Below are 15,200 nucleotides of genomic sequence, written 5' to 3'. Positions count from 1 at the left end.
GAACTGAAATAAAACATTGAATTGTTATTACTTGTGAATTAGTGATTTTGGTACATAGATAATGTTGGGTGATAATCATGCTTTGTGAAATATCTGTAGTCATAAGGATGATTATAAAATATCTTGTTATTAGAATCATTTGGTTATGAGATGTTATAAAATGGTGAGATTTAATGGTTGGTATGAATATTAAGGCTAATTTACTAGTCGACTAAAGGAGAAATGAGTTTGTTGATGGTTGTGTATACGAACTTTTGGCATATGCTCGTGATATGTAATGTAGTAATATGTGAAATTAATATGAAGATATTTATGATTGTTATTAGTGTTGATTTTAGCATAATGTGAATTATTCAAGGTTGAAATAATTTAATGGATAAATTGAGTATATGAATGAGTTTGTATCGAGTCTTATAGGCTCTATTATTTATGAATATAATAATTCGAGGATAGGTTGTAAAGAATTATAAAAGCATGTTAATAATTTAAACAGTTTTAATTCGGATGAAATTTTATAAATCGGTTTAATACGTATACAAGTGTATGTGTTTTAGTAATGCCTCGTACCCTATTCCGACATCGAATACGGGTAAGAGGTGTTACACCAAACTTGAATCTTATACTCATTATTACGAAAAGTCAAAATAAACTAATTATAAGTCAACTCTCAATTTAAAAAAAAACTCAATACCCAAATACATTTTGTAAAAGTTAAAACTCAATTCAAAATCTAATTTAATAAAAAAATATTTTATTAAAATATTAAAATTTTAATAACATTTCATGTATTACTAGTTATAGATATGTTTTATAATATACTAAATTATGCATAATTATTGATACTTTATCTTTTATTTTAACCTATAATTTAATAATAGTTATATATCTATATTATTATTTAAGCCCTTTATTAAATTCGTGTAATGAGTCAACTGAGTACCAACTTGGTTAGGGAAATGACAAAATTATCTTTTTGTATTTAAAATAATTTATATAATTCAAGGGTACTTTAGGTTTTTTTTTATATTTTAAAAAATACAATAAAAATATGCATATTGTTGAATTTGAACTCACATTGATTGAATTGTTAAAACCTTTAATTTACTACTCACCAAAGCTTTATTTTGATTTTTTGCCATGCATTTTAATTTTACTAAGCACATTTTATTCCCTCCACCATTTGTATTTATACTATTATTTAAGCCACAGACTAAGTTGATGTCTCGAGTCAACCGGACACCAACTTGATTAGGGAAATGACAAAATGTTGTTGATTGAATTAGTTTCACGAGTCAATTTGACACTAACTTGTGATTGATGACAACACCATATGTTTTATTTTTTTCAAACTACACCAAAACAGACTTTTAACGACACTTTTAGCGGCGTTTGGATAAAAAACGCCGGTAAAAATCGAGCATTAGCGGCGCTTTAAGAAAATCGCCACTAAAGATAGAGCATTAGCGGCGTTTTTCATTAGCGGCGTTTTTTAACGCCGCAAAAAACCAAAGCCCAACGGCGTCGTTTTCTTACCTTTGGGGGTTGTAGCGGCGTTTTTGAAAAAGCGTCGTTAATGATGGGGTCTTTAGCGGTGTTTTTGGAAAAGCGCCGCTAATGTTGGGGTCTTTAGCGGTGTTTTTGAAAATCGCCGCGAATACTGGGGTCTTTAGTGGCGTTTTTGGAAAAGCGCCGCTAATGCTGGGGTCTTTAGCGGCGTTTTTGAGAAAGCGCCGCTAATGTTGGGGTCTTTAGCGGCGTTTTAAAAAGCGCCGCTAAAAATATTTTGTTTATTTATATTAATTAAAATACAAAAAAAAAAAAATTGTTCAAAATGACAATAGCGGTGTTTTTTTTAAAAAACACCGCAAAAATCATTTAACTTTATAAAATCTTGCCATTTTACCCTAATTTTTCCCCCTGAATCCCTAATCTTTAGACTTTTCTTCACTCCCGTTTTCTTCAGACTTTTCATATCCCGCTTCCTTCTCATTATCTCTCTCTCTCTCGGTTTCATTTCAATATTTCCCCTCATTCTTTTTCGTGAGAGGGAGAAACCCAAAGATTTTGTCTGCCGTTTCTTTTTTTGGTGATATTGAAATCCCTTGTTTTCGCTATGTGTTTGAAATCTATCGATGTCGGTCTGTCTGTTTCTTTTTAGTTTTTTATTTGTCTACTTTCGTGAGGGATAATCCCTAAGCTTTCTATTGCAAAACTCACTGTTTCACTCTTTGTTTGAAATCTATTGTTGTGGGTCTGTCTGTTTCTTTTTGGTTGCTTTGTCGGAGACTGATTTCAGGTATGAATCTTTACTTGTGTTTGCGTTTTCATTTCTGTCTTTCTCTTTGTCTTTTGTCTTTTGCCTTTTCATTTATATTTTTTGTTTTAGAACTATTTTTTTTACTTCTAATTCAGTTGGTTCACTTTATGATTATTAGTTTTCAGGTTTAGGCATCTGAGCTTTTGGAGCCGTTCTACCTTAACTCTTTGGATTGTAAGTACAATCAGATGAGCATTTGAACTTTTTTTCATATAATTGGAGGGCCCGACTTTTACGAAAAAACTTGAGCATTTCAAGAAAAATGAAAAATCCGAGTACCTTCTGTAAAATAAGTCCAGCAACCATTGAATTTATAGCATGGGATTCTTTTTCTTTAGGTGACATTTTATGGTTATGAATTCTGATTCGATTCTTTATTTATAGGTCTGTTTCTTTAGACAATTCTTTGGGTCAGTCACGAAGGTTGATTACCTGACATTGAGGCATGGATTTATCATGGTAAGCTAAGCCATGGATTTCTATGGAGTTTTATGTTATTTTATTTTTCCTATTTTCTTGTTTCTAATTGAAACTTCAATCTGCAATGCTTTCAGGCACATTTGGCACTTGAAAACGAAACAAAATTCGATTTCCAGAAATACATCAAGAGATCATTAGAGGATGATTTTAAAGTTGTTATAGGGATCAGGTTGGTAGTCTCAAGCTAACCAAGTGTTCTTCAATTTTATTAGTTAAAACTTTACGATGCTAAGTTAATGATTGTCTTGCCTATACACATGGTAAGTATCTCATCATATTCATAAAGAATTAAGTTCAATAGTGTCATCATATGAACATAGTGATGGATATTTTTGAGCTTACTAATTATTAATGATCAATTTGCTCTTCATCAACAGGATGGTATTCATATTTATGGCTACCTTTTATCCCCTTAATTGTAAGTACAATAGCATGTTTGATTCATTTGTACATGTATTTCTGGTTTGGGATTATGAGCAAATTGTTTGATATGCAAATTTGTACATGTAGTTCTTTCCTTTCTGTTGCGTGTTTCATATGCAATTTGTTTGATCACCTTATCTAATAAGTCCTTTTTTCATCAAATTTCAGTATGAATTTACGATAAGATCTTGCTACGATGAACATATTGAAGACGTTATCATTAGAGTCTCAATGGGGTGAGTTCATGCAACTTTTTAGGCCAACATTTTGATTTAACAAAGTGGAAACTTTTCTCATAAAATGTAAAATTTGCAACTTTTTCAGGGTTATCATACAGTTCCTTTTCAATTATGTGACTCTTCCACTCTATGCTTTTGTGACTCAGGTAAGATATACATAATAGAAACTTGCAATTCTCATATTCTGATCTATGATAAGCCTGGAACAAGTTAAGACCATGATAATGGAAAGTTCACCGAGGAAGCTGGGCAGTTTAATGGGCTTGATGTTCTTGGAGATGGTAATGCTGCAGTTATCAAATACTTGGATGAAAAATTGTCCATTATAATGGAAGAATCATATGGTAGGTTTTTCATTTAAAGCTCATCTTTCTACTACTTCTATTATTGTTGTTATTATTATTCTTTGTGATAATTTTATAAAGGTCTGTTGTTGGCTGCTATTCTTTTTCTGAGTGTTAAACAAAAAAGGGTACCCATGCCAGTAATCACCATACCTATTCTGTTATGCAGAACATAAGTATCTATAGCGTACAAAGAAGCCTACTATATTTAGGGCAACTGAACAATGGTTTGCATCAATGGAAGGCTTTTATCAGGCTGCTATGGATGCTATTGGTCATGTAAAATGGATTCCTGCTAAGGTATTTGTTTCAATTGGCATTGGAAGTAATCTTTGAGTAGAGAGAATGAGATTCAAACCTGACTTTTAGCAGCAGATTTATGCACCTTTCATTAAGCCTATGTGAACAATGTGATTGAATATGAATTCCGTGTTATGTTGGATGCTTAACATGAGGTTATTCACATGTGGGCTTTTGTTGAGCTCGTGAGGGTCAGTGTTAATTGGTGTAACCTCATGTCTGTTAAGTCTTTGGTTTCTTGTCTTATATTCAAGTTGTGTTTCCCCATATACTGCCAAGTAGTTTTAGGTTGGATGCTTAACACTATGTAAAGTAATAAAATGTATTCAAGCTCATTGGTAATTTGCCTTTCACATCTTAAATTTTAATTTGCTTTCCTCTCATTTTTCTAATCTATCAAGCAATGGATGAAAATAAATTACCTTTTCTTTCTATTTTTCCATCTTTCCTATCAAGTGCACCAACAGAAAGGACAAAAATATTTTCTTTCTATTTTTCTCCTTCAATCTTTAATCTTTCCAATTTTTTTTCCATTTTACCAAGCAAAGCCTTGATTTTATCTTTTGAAAAATGGTATCATTTATGTTGACAATTATATGTTGGTATCTTTTGTTAATGACATGTCTGCTACATTGTGGTTTCCCTTGCTGTTTCACTATAGAGATCTAGGAACAGCAAGTATAGTTGGCATGTTGTTGGATTTTTTTCTTCTTTTTTTTGGCACATTAAAAAAAGAGAAAAGGACCCAAAGAAATGAAATATGAAAAAAAGTATATTTAATTCTCAGCTTTAATTGTTTCTGTTTATAATTACCATCTGGGAGAAAAGCTATGTTGTTGTTGTCGTAATTGTAACACGTGTCATTGCTATTATTTTTTTGTATGGTAGAATTTGATTAGTGAATCTTTACTGCTATTACTCTTATTGATTATGTCCACTCTAAGGAGTATCTAAATAATTTTATGAAAAATTTGATGCCAATTTTTTATCATTACAACAAGTGTTATGTTGAATTTGTTGTATTTTGCATGTAGTTAACTTATCCTCTGTTGCATTTATTTTTTAAATATTGATTTCATTTCTTGAAAATACCTCCACTGTTTTAAACTTATGACCAGATGGAGGAGTTTACGGAAAAGGAGAGGGAGCTTCGAACTAGTTCACTAAATAGAAAACAACCAAATACTGGGTCAAAAGAAACCAACTTAGATGAAGTGCTATGTAGGCACAAGGAGAGAAAACCTTTTGCCTATGGACTTTGTAATGAATGTTATGAAGAGGTGAGCACCCATGTACCTACTAGGCGTTCCTGTCTTCTTTTGTCCGTTACAATTGTACCACTGGAAACTGTTCTATCATTGAAGCTCAAGTTCATGCTGTTACTGGTTGGTGCAGTTCATGAAGGTTTCAGGAGGGCTCGATGAAGGATCAGATCCACCTGCATTCCAGCGTGCTGAGAAAGAGAGACTGGCAAAATTATCTATTCAGGAAAATGCTAAAGTATGTTCTGTAATCATACTTTCTAAAGGTTTAAGGACAGTGAAAGGTTGAAAATCCTAATTGTAATCACTTGATATATTTTAGTTTGCGAGAGTCATGTGGGCACTCAAGTTATTCTCTTACAATATACTTCTCTCCCTTCCTAATGTGCTAACTGATCTCTTAATTGTGTTATTAATTTATTATTTTAAATTCTAAAACTAATTTACTTCATTTGGATGAATTTGTACAGCTATATTCCCTTTGTGAGAAAACAATCGTAAGCATTTCTGCTGGTAAGTACTAGGCTGCAATTGCTACTGCTATATGTGATGTTTACATGTGGGATGGCAAGAAAAGTATGGATAAACCACCTGTTGCAACTCGGTTACACCGAGTAAAGGGAAAAAAGATCCCTTAAATAGTTGATTTTGAGAGTTGGTCATGAGAGAATGTAACTTATAAACAATTTTCTAATATAGAATGTAACTTGTAAACAGAACTTATGTAATTCTAATATAGAATGTAAACAATTTTCTTATGTAATTCTAATATAGAATGTAACTTGTTTTAATTTTCTTAATTTAAATTCATTAATTTTTATATTTAGCTTTAAAGTTAAAATTTTAATATAAATTTTAATTTAATATTTTTTATCCTTAAAGTTATAGTTTAAAGTTTAAAATTTAAAAATAAAACATAATAAAATATTTATGATAGAAGTAAATATTATTTAATTAAAATATTTTTTTAAATAATGTTTTTAGCGGAGTTTGTGGGAAAAGCGCCGCTAAAGTTCTTGGTTTTTAGCGGCGTTTGTGGGAGAAGCGCCTCTAAAAGTCTTGGTCTTTAGCGGCGTTTATGGGATAAGCGCCGTTAAAGGTTTCGGTCTATAGCGGCGTTTGTGGGATAAGCGCCGCTAAAGTTAGCCACACGTTATTTAGCGGCGTTTTTTCGGCGCTTCTTAACGCGCCGCTAAAAGCTTGTTTTGGTATAGTAAATATTTTACAAATTGCATGTGTCCTTATTAATTACTTCCAAACCTAACATTTTAATTATTTATTGTATGTTATATTCTAACGCACACTAGTATTCCAAATACATCGTGTCCACACGCATATGCTTGTGATAGGAATACTAGTATGTATTAATAATTTTAGTCATAGCTATATACTATATTATTATATTATGTAATAGTATATAATCTATTATAATTAGTTACTAAAACCAACTTATTTGACCAAATCGATCCAATTCAAGCAAATCAGTATGTAAATTAGATTTTGATTTTAGACCAATTAATAGTTATGTATGTATTATTAGTTTTAAAATATATTATTACATTCTGTAATACTATAGCACCTACTATAATAGTAATACTATATTAATTATTAATTATTATTAATTATTATTATATTTGTTTATATATATGTTCTAATTCTCTATACTCCCAGTACATTTAAAAATTAGCCCTCCTACTATATTATATAATGCTATATCATATCATATAATAAATAATATACTAATAACTTATATATATATGAATTAATGATTAAAAAATTTATAATATCATGTAATACTATATTTTTTATTATAATTTATAATATAATAATAGTTATATATACGTAGTAATAGTTTTAGTAATAGTTATATTCTATGGGGAGGGATTCACTTACATCAGTGTAAAAGTATAAAACTAAAGTAGTTTTACTACATTTCGTATTTTTTTTGTATGATTAATATTTTCACGATCCAACCATTACATTTTGTATTTCATTCATATATATTATGTATGTCAAATTTTATGTAAATTAAAAATTCTAACTATTTTGTTTTATGAAAAAATTTCGATCTGTTCAATAAATATCAATATATATATAGTATTTTAGATCAATATGATAGAAATATTGGATCGATTAAAAATTTTACGTGCAGGACAAGTAAAATTATATCGATAAATTCAATAATTAGATTATTAAAATATTAGTCATACAAAGAGATACAAAATGGTTTACATCGGTGTAAGTGGATCCCTCCTCATATACTATATTATTATATTATTTAATAGTATATCATCTATTATAGTTAGAGATTAAGACTGACTTAGCCAACCAAATCAAGCCAATTCAAGCAAATCGATTGATAAATTCGGTTTTGATTTTGGACCAATTAATAGTTATATATATGTATTAATAGTTTTAAATATATTACTTTTCATTATATATTATTGTTTATTATTATATTGGTTGAAATATACTCTAAGTTCCTATACTCTTTGTACACTTGAAAGTTAGCGTTACTATTATTTTATATAATACTATATCATATTCATATAATCATGGGCATAGCTAGGGGGCTAGCAACGCCTGCGGTCCCCTCTAAAATGGAAAAATTTTCATTTAGGCCTTTTAAAATTTTTAAAATTTTAAATTAGTGCAGGTAAAATTACACTTTGACCCCTTAAAAATGATAAAAAAAAATTGATTTAATCCTTTAAAATTTATAAAGATATAGGCTATTAAAACGGTGAAATTGCATTTTTACTATCATAAAAATTACAATTTAATTTCGATCCCCCTAAAAAAAATTTCTAGCTTTGCCCCTGCATATGATATATAATATATTAATAGTTTATACATGCATTAATAATTAAACATTATAATATTATGTAATACTATATCTTTTATTATAATATATAATATAATCATAGTTATATATATGTATTAAAGTTTTAGTAATAGTTACATACTATATTATTCTATTATATAATAGTATATCATCTATTATAGTTAGCTATTAAGACCTACTTAACCGATAGGGGCGAAACCATAAAAAAAATTTAGGGGGTCAAAATTAAATTTTAATTTTTACAAAATTAAAAATGCAATTTTACCATTTGAACAGCCTATATTTTTATAAATTTTAAAGGATTAAATAAAATTATTATCATTTTTAGGGGGCCAAAATGTAATTTGACCTTTACTAATTAAAAATTTTAAAAATTTTAAAGCACCTAAATGGAAAATTTTCCATTTTAGGGGCTCCTACCAGCCCCTAGCTACGCCACTGTTAACTGACTAAATCGAGCCAATTCAAGTAAATCGATTAGTTAATTCGATTTTGATTTTGGACTAATCAATAGTTATATATGTATTAATAGTTTTATAATATATTATTACATTATGTAATACTAGATCATATACTATAATAGTAGTACATAATATATTAATTACTACATATTATTGTTTATTATTATATTGGTTGAAATATGTTTTAAGTCTCTATACTCTTCATACATTTAAAACTTAGTCCTCCTACTATATAATATAATATAATATAATAAATAGTTTATATATGTATTAATGATTAAATATTATCAGTTATTATATTACTAGTTTATATATGCAAAGGTTGGGTTAGGTAAGCAGTTGATTTGATGTTATCGGTTCAATTTCGGTTTTGAAATTAAAAATTGTTCAAACGAAATTAACCAACTTTACACTTATTAAACGTGTAATATATTTAAAACCATATCCAATACCAAACAAACCCAAACGTAGGCCCAATTTAAACTTTAATTCAAAACCCAACCTAAATAAAAATAAATTCATTCCAAATTAAAAATTAATATAAAGATAATAATATTAATAAAAACATTAAACATTAATCAATAAAAAACAAAACCTAAATTCCCAAATCATTAAAATTAAAATTATTAGTAATATTCTCAGTATCGCATAATAAATCATGTTAATCAATTTTTATAAGTACTTATCGTATTGTTAAATTAATAAATTATGTTATTATATATTTTATATTATCATTAAATTTAAATTTTATAAATTTTAATAATTATTAATTTTATATATTTATTATACATTATGTAATTGTAATATTAAAAATATTTTATATTCGATTAATATTTTTAAAAATTTATTTCACTTTATAATTTAACATAAAGATTTATTATTAATTACTTTTGCTATTAATAAAATTTTAATATAAATGTGTAAGGCTTATGAACATATTTTAAGTAATATCGTAAAATTATATTAATTATTGTCTATTATGGTTGTTCAGCTATAAATTCGGGCTTCAGGTTGGATTTATCTCGATCTTGGACCAAATTGATCTCAGACTCAAATTCTTATAGATTCGGGCTTTCTTGAGCTCAAGCAATATTAGGCTCAAATTTTCTCAGATCATATTTGTTACAAGCTTGGATCAGCACGAGCAGGCTTTTCTGGCTCGAGCCTGTTTTTCTAGCATTACATATGAGAAGCATTTGTAACACTCCTCACTTGTCCTAACGTACGACAGAAATTGAAGGTTTCATCGAAACTATTTAAACTTAACAATTGGTACCTAGATGCCTAACTTTTTTTGGATCTAATTGGGAACTAAACTTAAACACCGTAAGCTAACTTGGTACTTTTCCTAGGTACCTGATTAACACCATTAAAACACACTAATGTGGTATTAATGATCAATAGCACGTGATAAGTGAAAGCTTTACATTTGATATGTGAAAAAATATTTAAAAGTGTTTAACATTTTTTAAAAATATATAAATTTTTAACATATAGGGAATGAATTGGACAAATGGTTCTCCAAGTTCATCTAAATATGGACAACCATTTGCCCAAGTTTATTTTAGACATAAGTTTTTAGTTTATATATATACATATTTAAATTTAATATTATTATTTTGAAATTTAAAATATATACAATCTAAAATATATAAAATTATATAAAATTATAAAAATATTAAAACTATTATTTGTCACTAGAATGAACTTAGACAACTAATTCTCCAAATACATTTGAATCTGGATAATCATTTGACTAGATTAGACCTGTTCATGGATTGAGTTACCCGTCCAAGCCCGAAGGCTTGCTCGAAATTGGGAGGGTTTGGAAAAAAATATATTAGGTCCGAAAAATGGATTTGGATGACCTATTTAAAACATGGGCCGAGCTTGGGCTTCAACATTTAAAGCCCAAGCCCAACCCGACCCAATATATTTTTAAGTTTGTAATGTTTTATATTATATAATTTATAACACATAAAAATTAAATCTATAGTAATATATAATACTACTATAATGTAATTATTAAAAAAGTTAAGAAAACTAAATATAAAATTTTAATAAATAAAAAATATTAAAATATTAAATATTAAATTAAAATAATATAAATATATATTTTAAAAATAATATGAGTGGGCAAAAACAGACTTAGGTTAGTTATTTACAAATATAGTCGGGCTTGGGCAAAATTTTAAGCTCATCTTTTGGGTCGGGCTGAGCTTAAGCAAGCATAAAGTATATTAATATCATACTTAAGCCCGACCTGAACCCAATCCACGAACACTTCTAAATTAGATTCATTCCAAACTTTTTTTTATTAATTTTATATATTTTAAATTTTTTTATAAATTATCATATTTTTATATTATTATTAAATTTAAAATACATAAAATTTGATATTTTATAAAATTTGATTTTTTCTATAAATTTATAAATTTTAAATTTCTAATGCATCAAAATTTCAAAGTTTAGTAGTCGTTTAAGGGCTTTTTAGTATATTAGCCATTTACTATTTACTTTTTTACATCATAAAAAAATGCTAATTTTGTTTAAAAATATATATTGCATACACAATTCCCGTTAACCAACCCCCAAACTCCACCGAAGCAGGAGAAAAAGGAAAAAAAACCTCTAAGAAACCTCTTTAACATTTCCCCTCCGGTCATTTTATCGCCGCCGCCGCTGCTGTCGCTGCTGCCACCACAATCACCGTCACCTCTATTTTTATAAGGAAATAGCCTTAACCTCTTATTTTCCACATTTTACCCTCACTTATTTCTCCAAATTTACCCAATAAATGCAATTTCTAGGGTTAGGGTTTTGGGGAACTCGATGAAAAAAAGAAAGAAAAGCAACATGGAAGATTTCAAGGATTCGGAATCGAAATCGGTGAGTGAGACGGTGAACGGGTCACACCAATTCACGATCAAGGGTTACTCGTTGGCGAAAGGGATGGGTGCCGGGAAATGTATACAAAGCGATATTTTTACGGTTGGAGGCTACGATTGGGCGATTTACTTCTACCCCGACGGTAAAAATCCGGAGGATAGTGCGATGTATGTTTCGGTTTTCATTGCCTTGGCTAGCGAAGGTACGGATGTTCGAGCGCTTTTCGAGCTCACCCTTGTTGACCAGAGCGGGAAAGGGAAGCATAAGGTTCATAGTCACTTTGACAGAGCGTTGGAGAGTGGGCCTTATACGTTGAAGTACAGAGGAAGCATGTGGTAATAATTTTGGTTTAGACTTTAGGAGTTTGGTATATAATTTTATGTTCTTTTTTGAAACTCTATATATATTTGTGCATTGGGAGAATAATTTTATAATTTATTGGGTACTTGCTTTTTTTTACATTATAGTGATATGGTTCTATATGTTGGTGAATTTTGATCGAAAATGGAGGTTCAGCAATTCGTGTGTGTTCGTTAAATTTCCCATGTCATTATCGTGTTTAAGCTATAAGTTGATATGAAAATAATTGTTTTATATAGATTTTGAGACGTTTGTGTAGTCACTTTGAATTGTAGTTATTTTTCCGTAAGGTTCAATGGAGTTGTTATTAAGCGTTTGGTAGGGTTACATCTTTTTGGCAAATTCTCCTACATTTATTTTTGAGGATCTAAGCATTGCACCAATTTAAGGTGTCTGAGAATTATGAACTCATATAAGCTAAAAACCACTTAGAAGCTGTTAGTATAACTTAAGTGAGCCTGGGACAGGACCCAGTGAGGCAATGACTGAAACAAGAAAAAAGAAAATGGTTCTAGGGGCAGAAACCAGTAACTTTTCTCTTTTTGAAGAAGTGTTTTATTGGTGATTTCCTTTAACATCACTTTCGATGTTTCATGTTCATCTCTGTTGTTAAAATATGTGCATTTTATTTTGAGCATCTAAGTTTCTTTCAGCTTTACTATAATATTTATTCTATAATAAGTGCATATTATATTGCTTTTACCTCTTTTCTTCCATGCATTCAGGGGCTACAAACGATTCTTTAGAAGAACAACTTTAGAAAGTTCTGACTACATTAAGGATGATTGCCTAATCATGAACTGCACTGTTGGAGTAGTCAGAACTCGCCTTGAGGGACCAAAACTGTCTTCTATTCCTGTACCGCCATCAGACATGGGTCAGAATCTTAGAGCTTTGTTAGAATCCGAAGTTGGGTGTGATATAATGTTTCAAGTTGGTGATGAGACATTTAAAGCACATAAGTTGATCCTTGCTGCACGTTCACCTGTTTTTAAAGCACAGTTTTTCGGGCTCGTTGGAAACCCTAACTTGGATAAAATAGTAGTAAAAGATTTTGAGCCTTCTATCTTCAAGGTGATGCTTCCTTTTACTTTCTTTTGGTTTTGGACTTTGAAGAATAAACCAACAATTAAGTATATTGCATAAGGAAAAACTTGCAATAAATATATGATTCTTCTCAATTAATTGAAATAGAAATAGGGTTCAATAAACTGTAGTTCTTATATTTGCCTGGATGTGAAGATCCAAGTGTAGATTTTAGTTATATAGATGTGCTTTTTCATTCATTGGCTAATGAAAGGATTAACTCAAATGAGAATTCATTTGCATAAAGAAGTAATGAAAGATTTTGAGTCTTTTATCTTCAAGGTGATGCTTCCTATTAGGTTCTTTTGGACTTTGAAGAATGAACCTAAAATTAAGAATATTGCACAAGCAAACCCTTGAAATAATGTGATTCTTCGTAATTCATTTGATTAGAAATAGGATTCAACAAATTGTGGTTCTTATATTTGCCTGGATGTGAAGATCCAAGTATAGATTTTAGTTATGTTGATGTGCTTTTTCATTTATTGGCTAATGAAGATCATCTCAAATGAGAATTCATCATTACCCTTACCTGTTCTTCTTCTTGTTCTTCCAGGCAATGCTCTTGTTTATTTATACCGACAAGCTTCCTGATGTACAAGAAATTGTAGACTCCACATCTATGTGTACATCTGCCAACATGGTTCAGCATCTTTTGGCTGCTGCTGATCTGTACAATTTAGATAGACTCAAAGTGTTGTGTGAGGCGAAATTGTGTGAAGAACTTAATGCTGATACGGTGGCAACAACCCTTGCACTTGCTGAGCAGCACCATTGTGCACAGCTTAAGGCCATATGTTTAAAATTTGCTGCAACTCCGTCAAACTTGGGAGGTGTGTGTTCAAAATACTACCGGTGCAAATTCCAGGTTATGTAAACTTGGGTTTTTGTATTGTTTGCATCAGAAGTTTGCTTTCCTATGCATGTCTAACTCTTCGATAGATGCCTGTATTTCAAGTACAAAACCCTCCTCAAGGTTAATGCACCTAATCCCTTAACCTCCAAGCAGTTTGGTACTTGAAATTTTTAGATAAAACTGTTCTGCAAAATGCTGGGAAACGAATTAGTGCATGATATTGGTCTAGGCATAGCAAGTTGTGTGCTCAAAACTGTTAAATGCTTCAGGTGTTGGAATTTATCCCTGAAAATTTGTTCGTAGTAAAGTGAAATTGTTTTGGTTGGATGCACCAGTTAGTCATTTGTCTCTTTCAGTCAATTCTATGCATGGCCGGTCAATCGTTGACAAGCTCTGAATGTGTTTGTTCCGAGGACAATGGAAAGTGATTGTGATAGATCATTTTTTATCACATGAACCTGGTTCTGTTGAAAAGTTGGAATTAGTATTACATTACAAACTAACATATTTTCTTGTTTGGCAATGGTAATGCTTAAGCTAATGTATATTTCCGTTATTCTGCAGCGGTGATGCAATCAGAAGGGTTCAAGCACTTGGAGGAATGTTGTCCATCTTTGTTATCGGAGATGTTGAAGGCCTTTGCATCCAGCGAGGAAAGCTCGAGTCTGCTTTCAAGTCGGAAGAGGAGTGTCAGCAGTGTATACGGGATGGATCTTGCAGCAGAAGGTCCGGCAGCAGAACCGATGAATCCCAATGGCAGGCGAGTTCGGAGGCGTTGATTGGCAATCAACGGTAAGTGTGTTTGGGGGTGTTTCTGGGGGCATACCATTGAAATATTTGGAGTGGATTGTTATGTATTTACATGTGGGTAATATATTAGTTAGAACTGGAAATGCCTTTTTTGGTTCTGTGTATAAAGGAACTATGTTTTCTTGATGCTGAAATGTATGGTTTCTGGGGCAATTAAATAAGCTATTAGTTTCAGTTTGGCCGTCTTTTTTAAAAGATACTTGGAGTCCGTACTTCTAATATTTAGCTTGACTAGTTGGTGAGTTTAATGTATTTTTTATCTATAATTAACATTAGATAAGACTAATATATTAGTATAATTAAACCTAATCGAAGAAATTTAAATTTGAGCAATACATAGGTGTAACAAATTTGGCTGATTGAATTTTAGTTCGAGTGTGTTAAGGCATATTATCTTCTTATTCATGAGTTGCAAATGGACTATAGATAGTTTTAAGTATTGTGTTAAAAAGAGCAGATTTTCGGAATTTATAATAGATTGTTCAAAAGTTTTTAACAAATTTAAATTTATTTAAAAAAAATATCATT

The 15,200-nt window shown here is 30.2% G+C and overlaps 1 protein-coding gene and 1 long non-coding RNA gene across 5 annotated transcripts; both read left to right on the top strand.

Moving 5' to 3' along the window:
- The first annotated feature begins 1,866 nt into the window (after positions 1-1,866).
- Positions 1,867-6,156, top strand: LOC107900462 (uncharacterized). Of its 3 annotated transcripts, none has more exons than XR_001684946.2 (11): positions 1,867-2,296; positions 2,436-2,491; positions 2,702-2,776; positions 2,872-2,966; positions 3,175-3,215; positions 3,389-3,456; positions 3,606-3,803; positions 3,973-4,103; positions 5,222-5,383; positions 5,499-5,603; positions 5,836-6,156. It is a non-coding gene; the product is annotated as an uncharacterized lncRNA (long non-coding RNA). The 3 variants fall into 3 exon arrangements; XR_001684945.2 differs by having other exon boundaries at positions 3,545-3,803; XR_001684947.2 differs by having other exon boundaries at positions 1,879-2,296; positions 2,443-2,491; positions 3,545-3,803.
- A 5,081-nt stretch (positions 6,157-11,237) lies between these two features.
- LOC107900460 (BTB/POZ and MATH domain-containing protein 3) lies at positions 11,238-14,846 on the top strand. 2 transcript variants are annotated; one of them, XM_016826064.2, is made up of 4 exons: positions 11,238-11,895; positions 12,646-12,994; positions 13,563-13,839; positions 14,427-14,846. In XM_016826064.2, the coding sequence occupies exons 1-4, from the start codon at positions 11,504-11,506 to the stop codon at positions 14,639-14,641; spliced, it is 1,233 nt and encodes a 410-aa protein (XP_016681553.2). In that variant the 5' UTR covers positions 11,238-11,503; the 3' UTR covers positions 14,642-14,846. The 2 variants fall into 2 exon arrangements, with proteins under 2 accessions (XP_016681553.2, XP_016681554.2); XM_016826065.2 differs by having other exon boundaries at positions 13,563-13,874.
- The last annotated feature ends 354 nt before the right edge of the window (positions 14,847-15,200 follow it).

Source organism: Gossypium hirsutum, chromosome D06 (genome assembly GCF_007990345.1).
Source record: "Gossypium hirsutum isolate 1008001.06 chromosome D06, Gossypium_hirsutum_v2.1, whole genome shotgun sequence".
NCBI classification, from domain to species: Eukaryota; Viridiplantae; Streptophyta; class Magnoliopsida; order Malvales; family Malvaceae; genus Gossypium; species Gossypium hirsutum.
The sequence above is the reverse complement of the archived record's forward strand: the minus strand, read 5'-3'. Positions and strand labels throughout refer to the sequence as shown.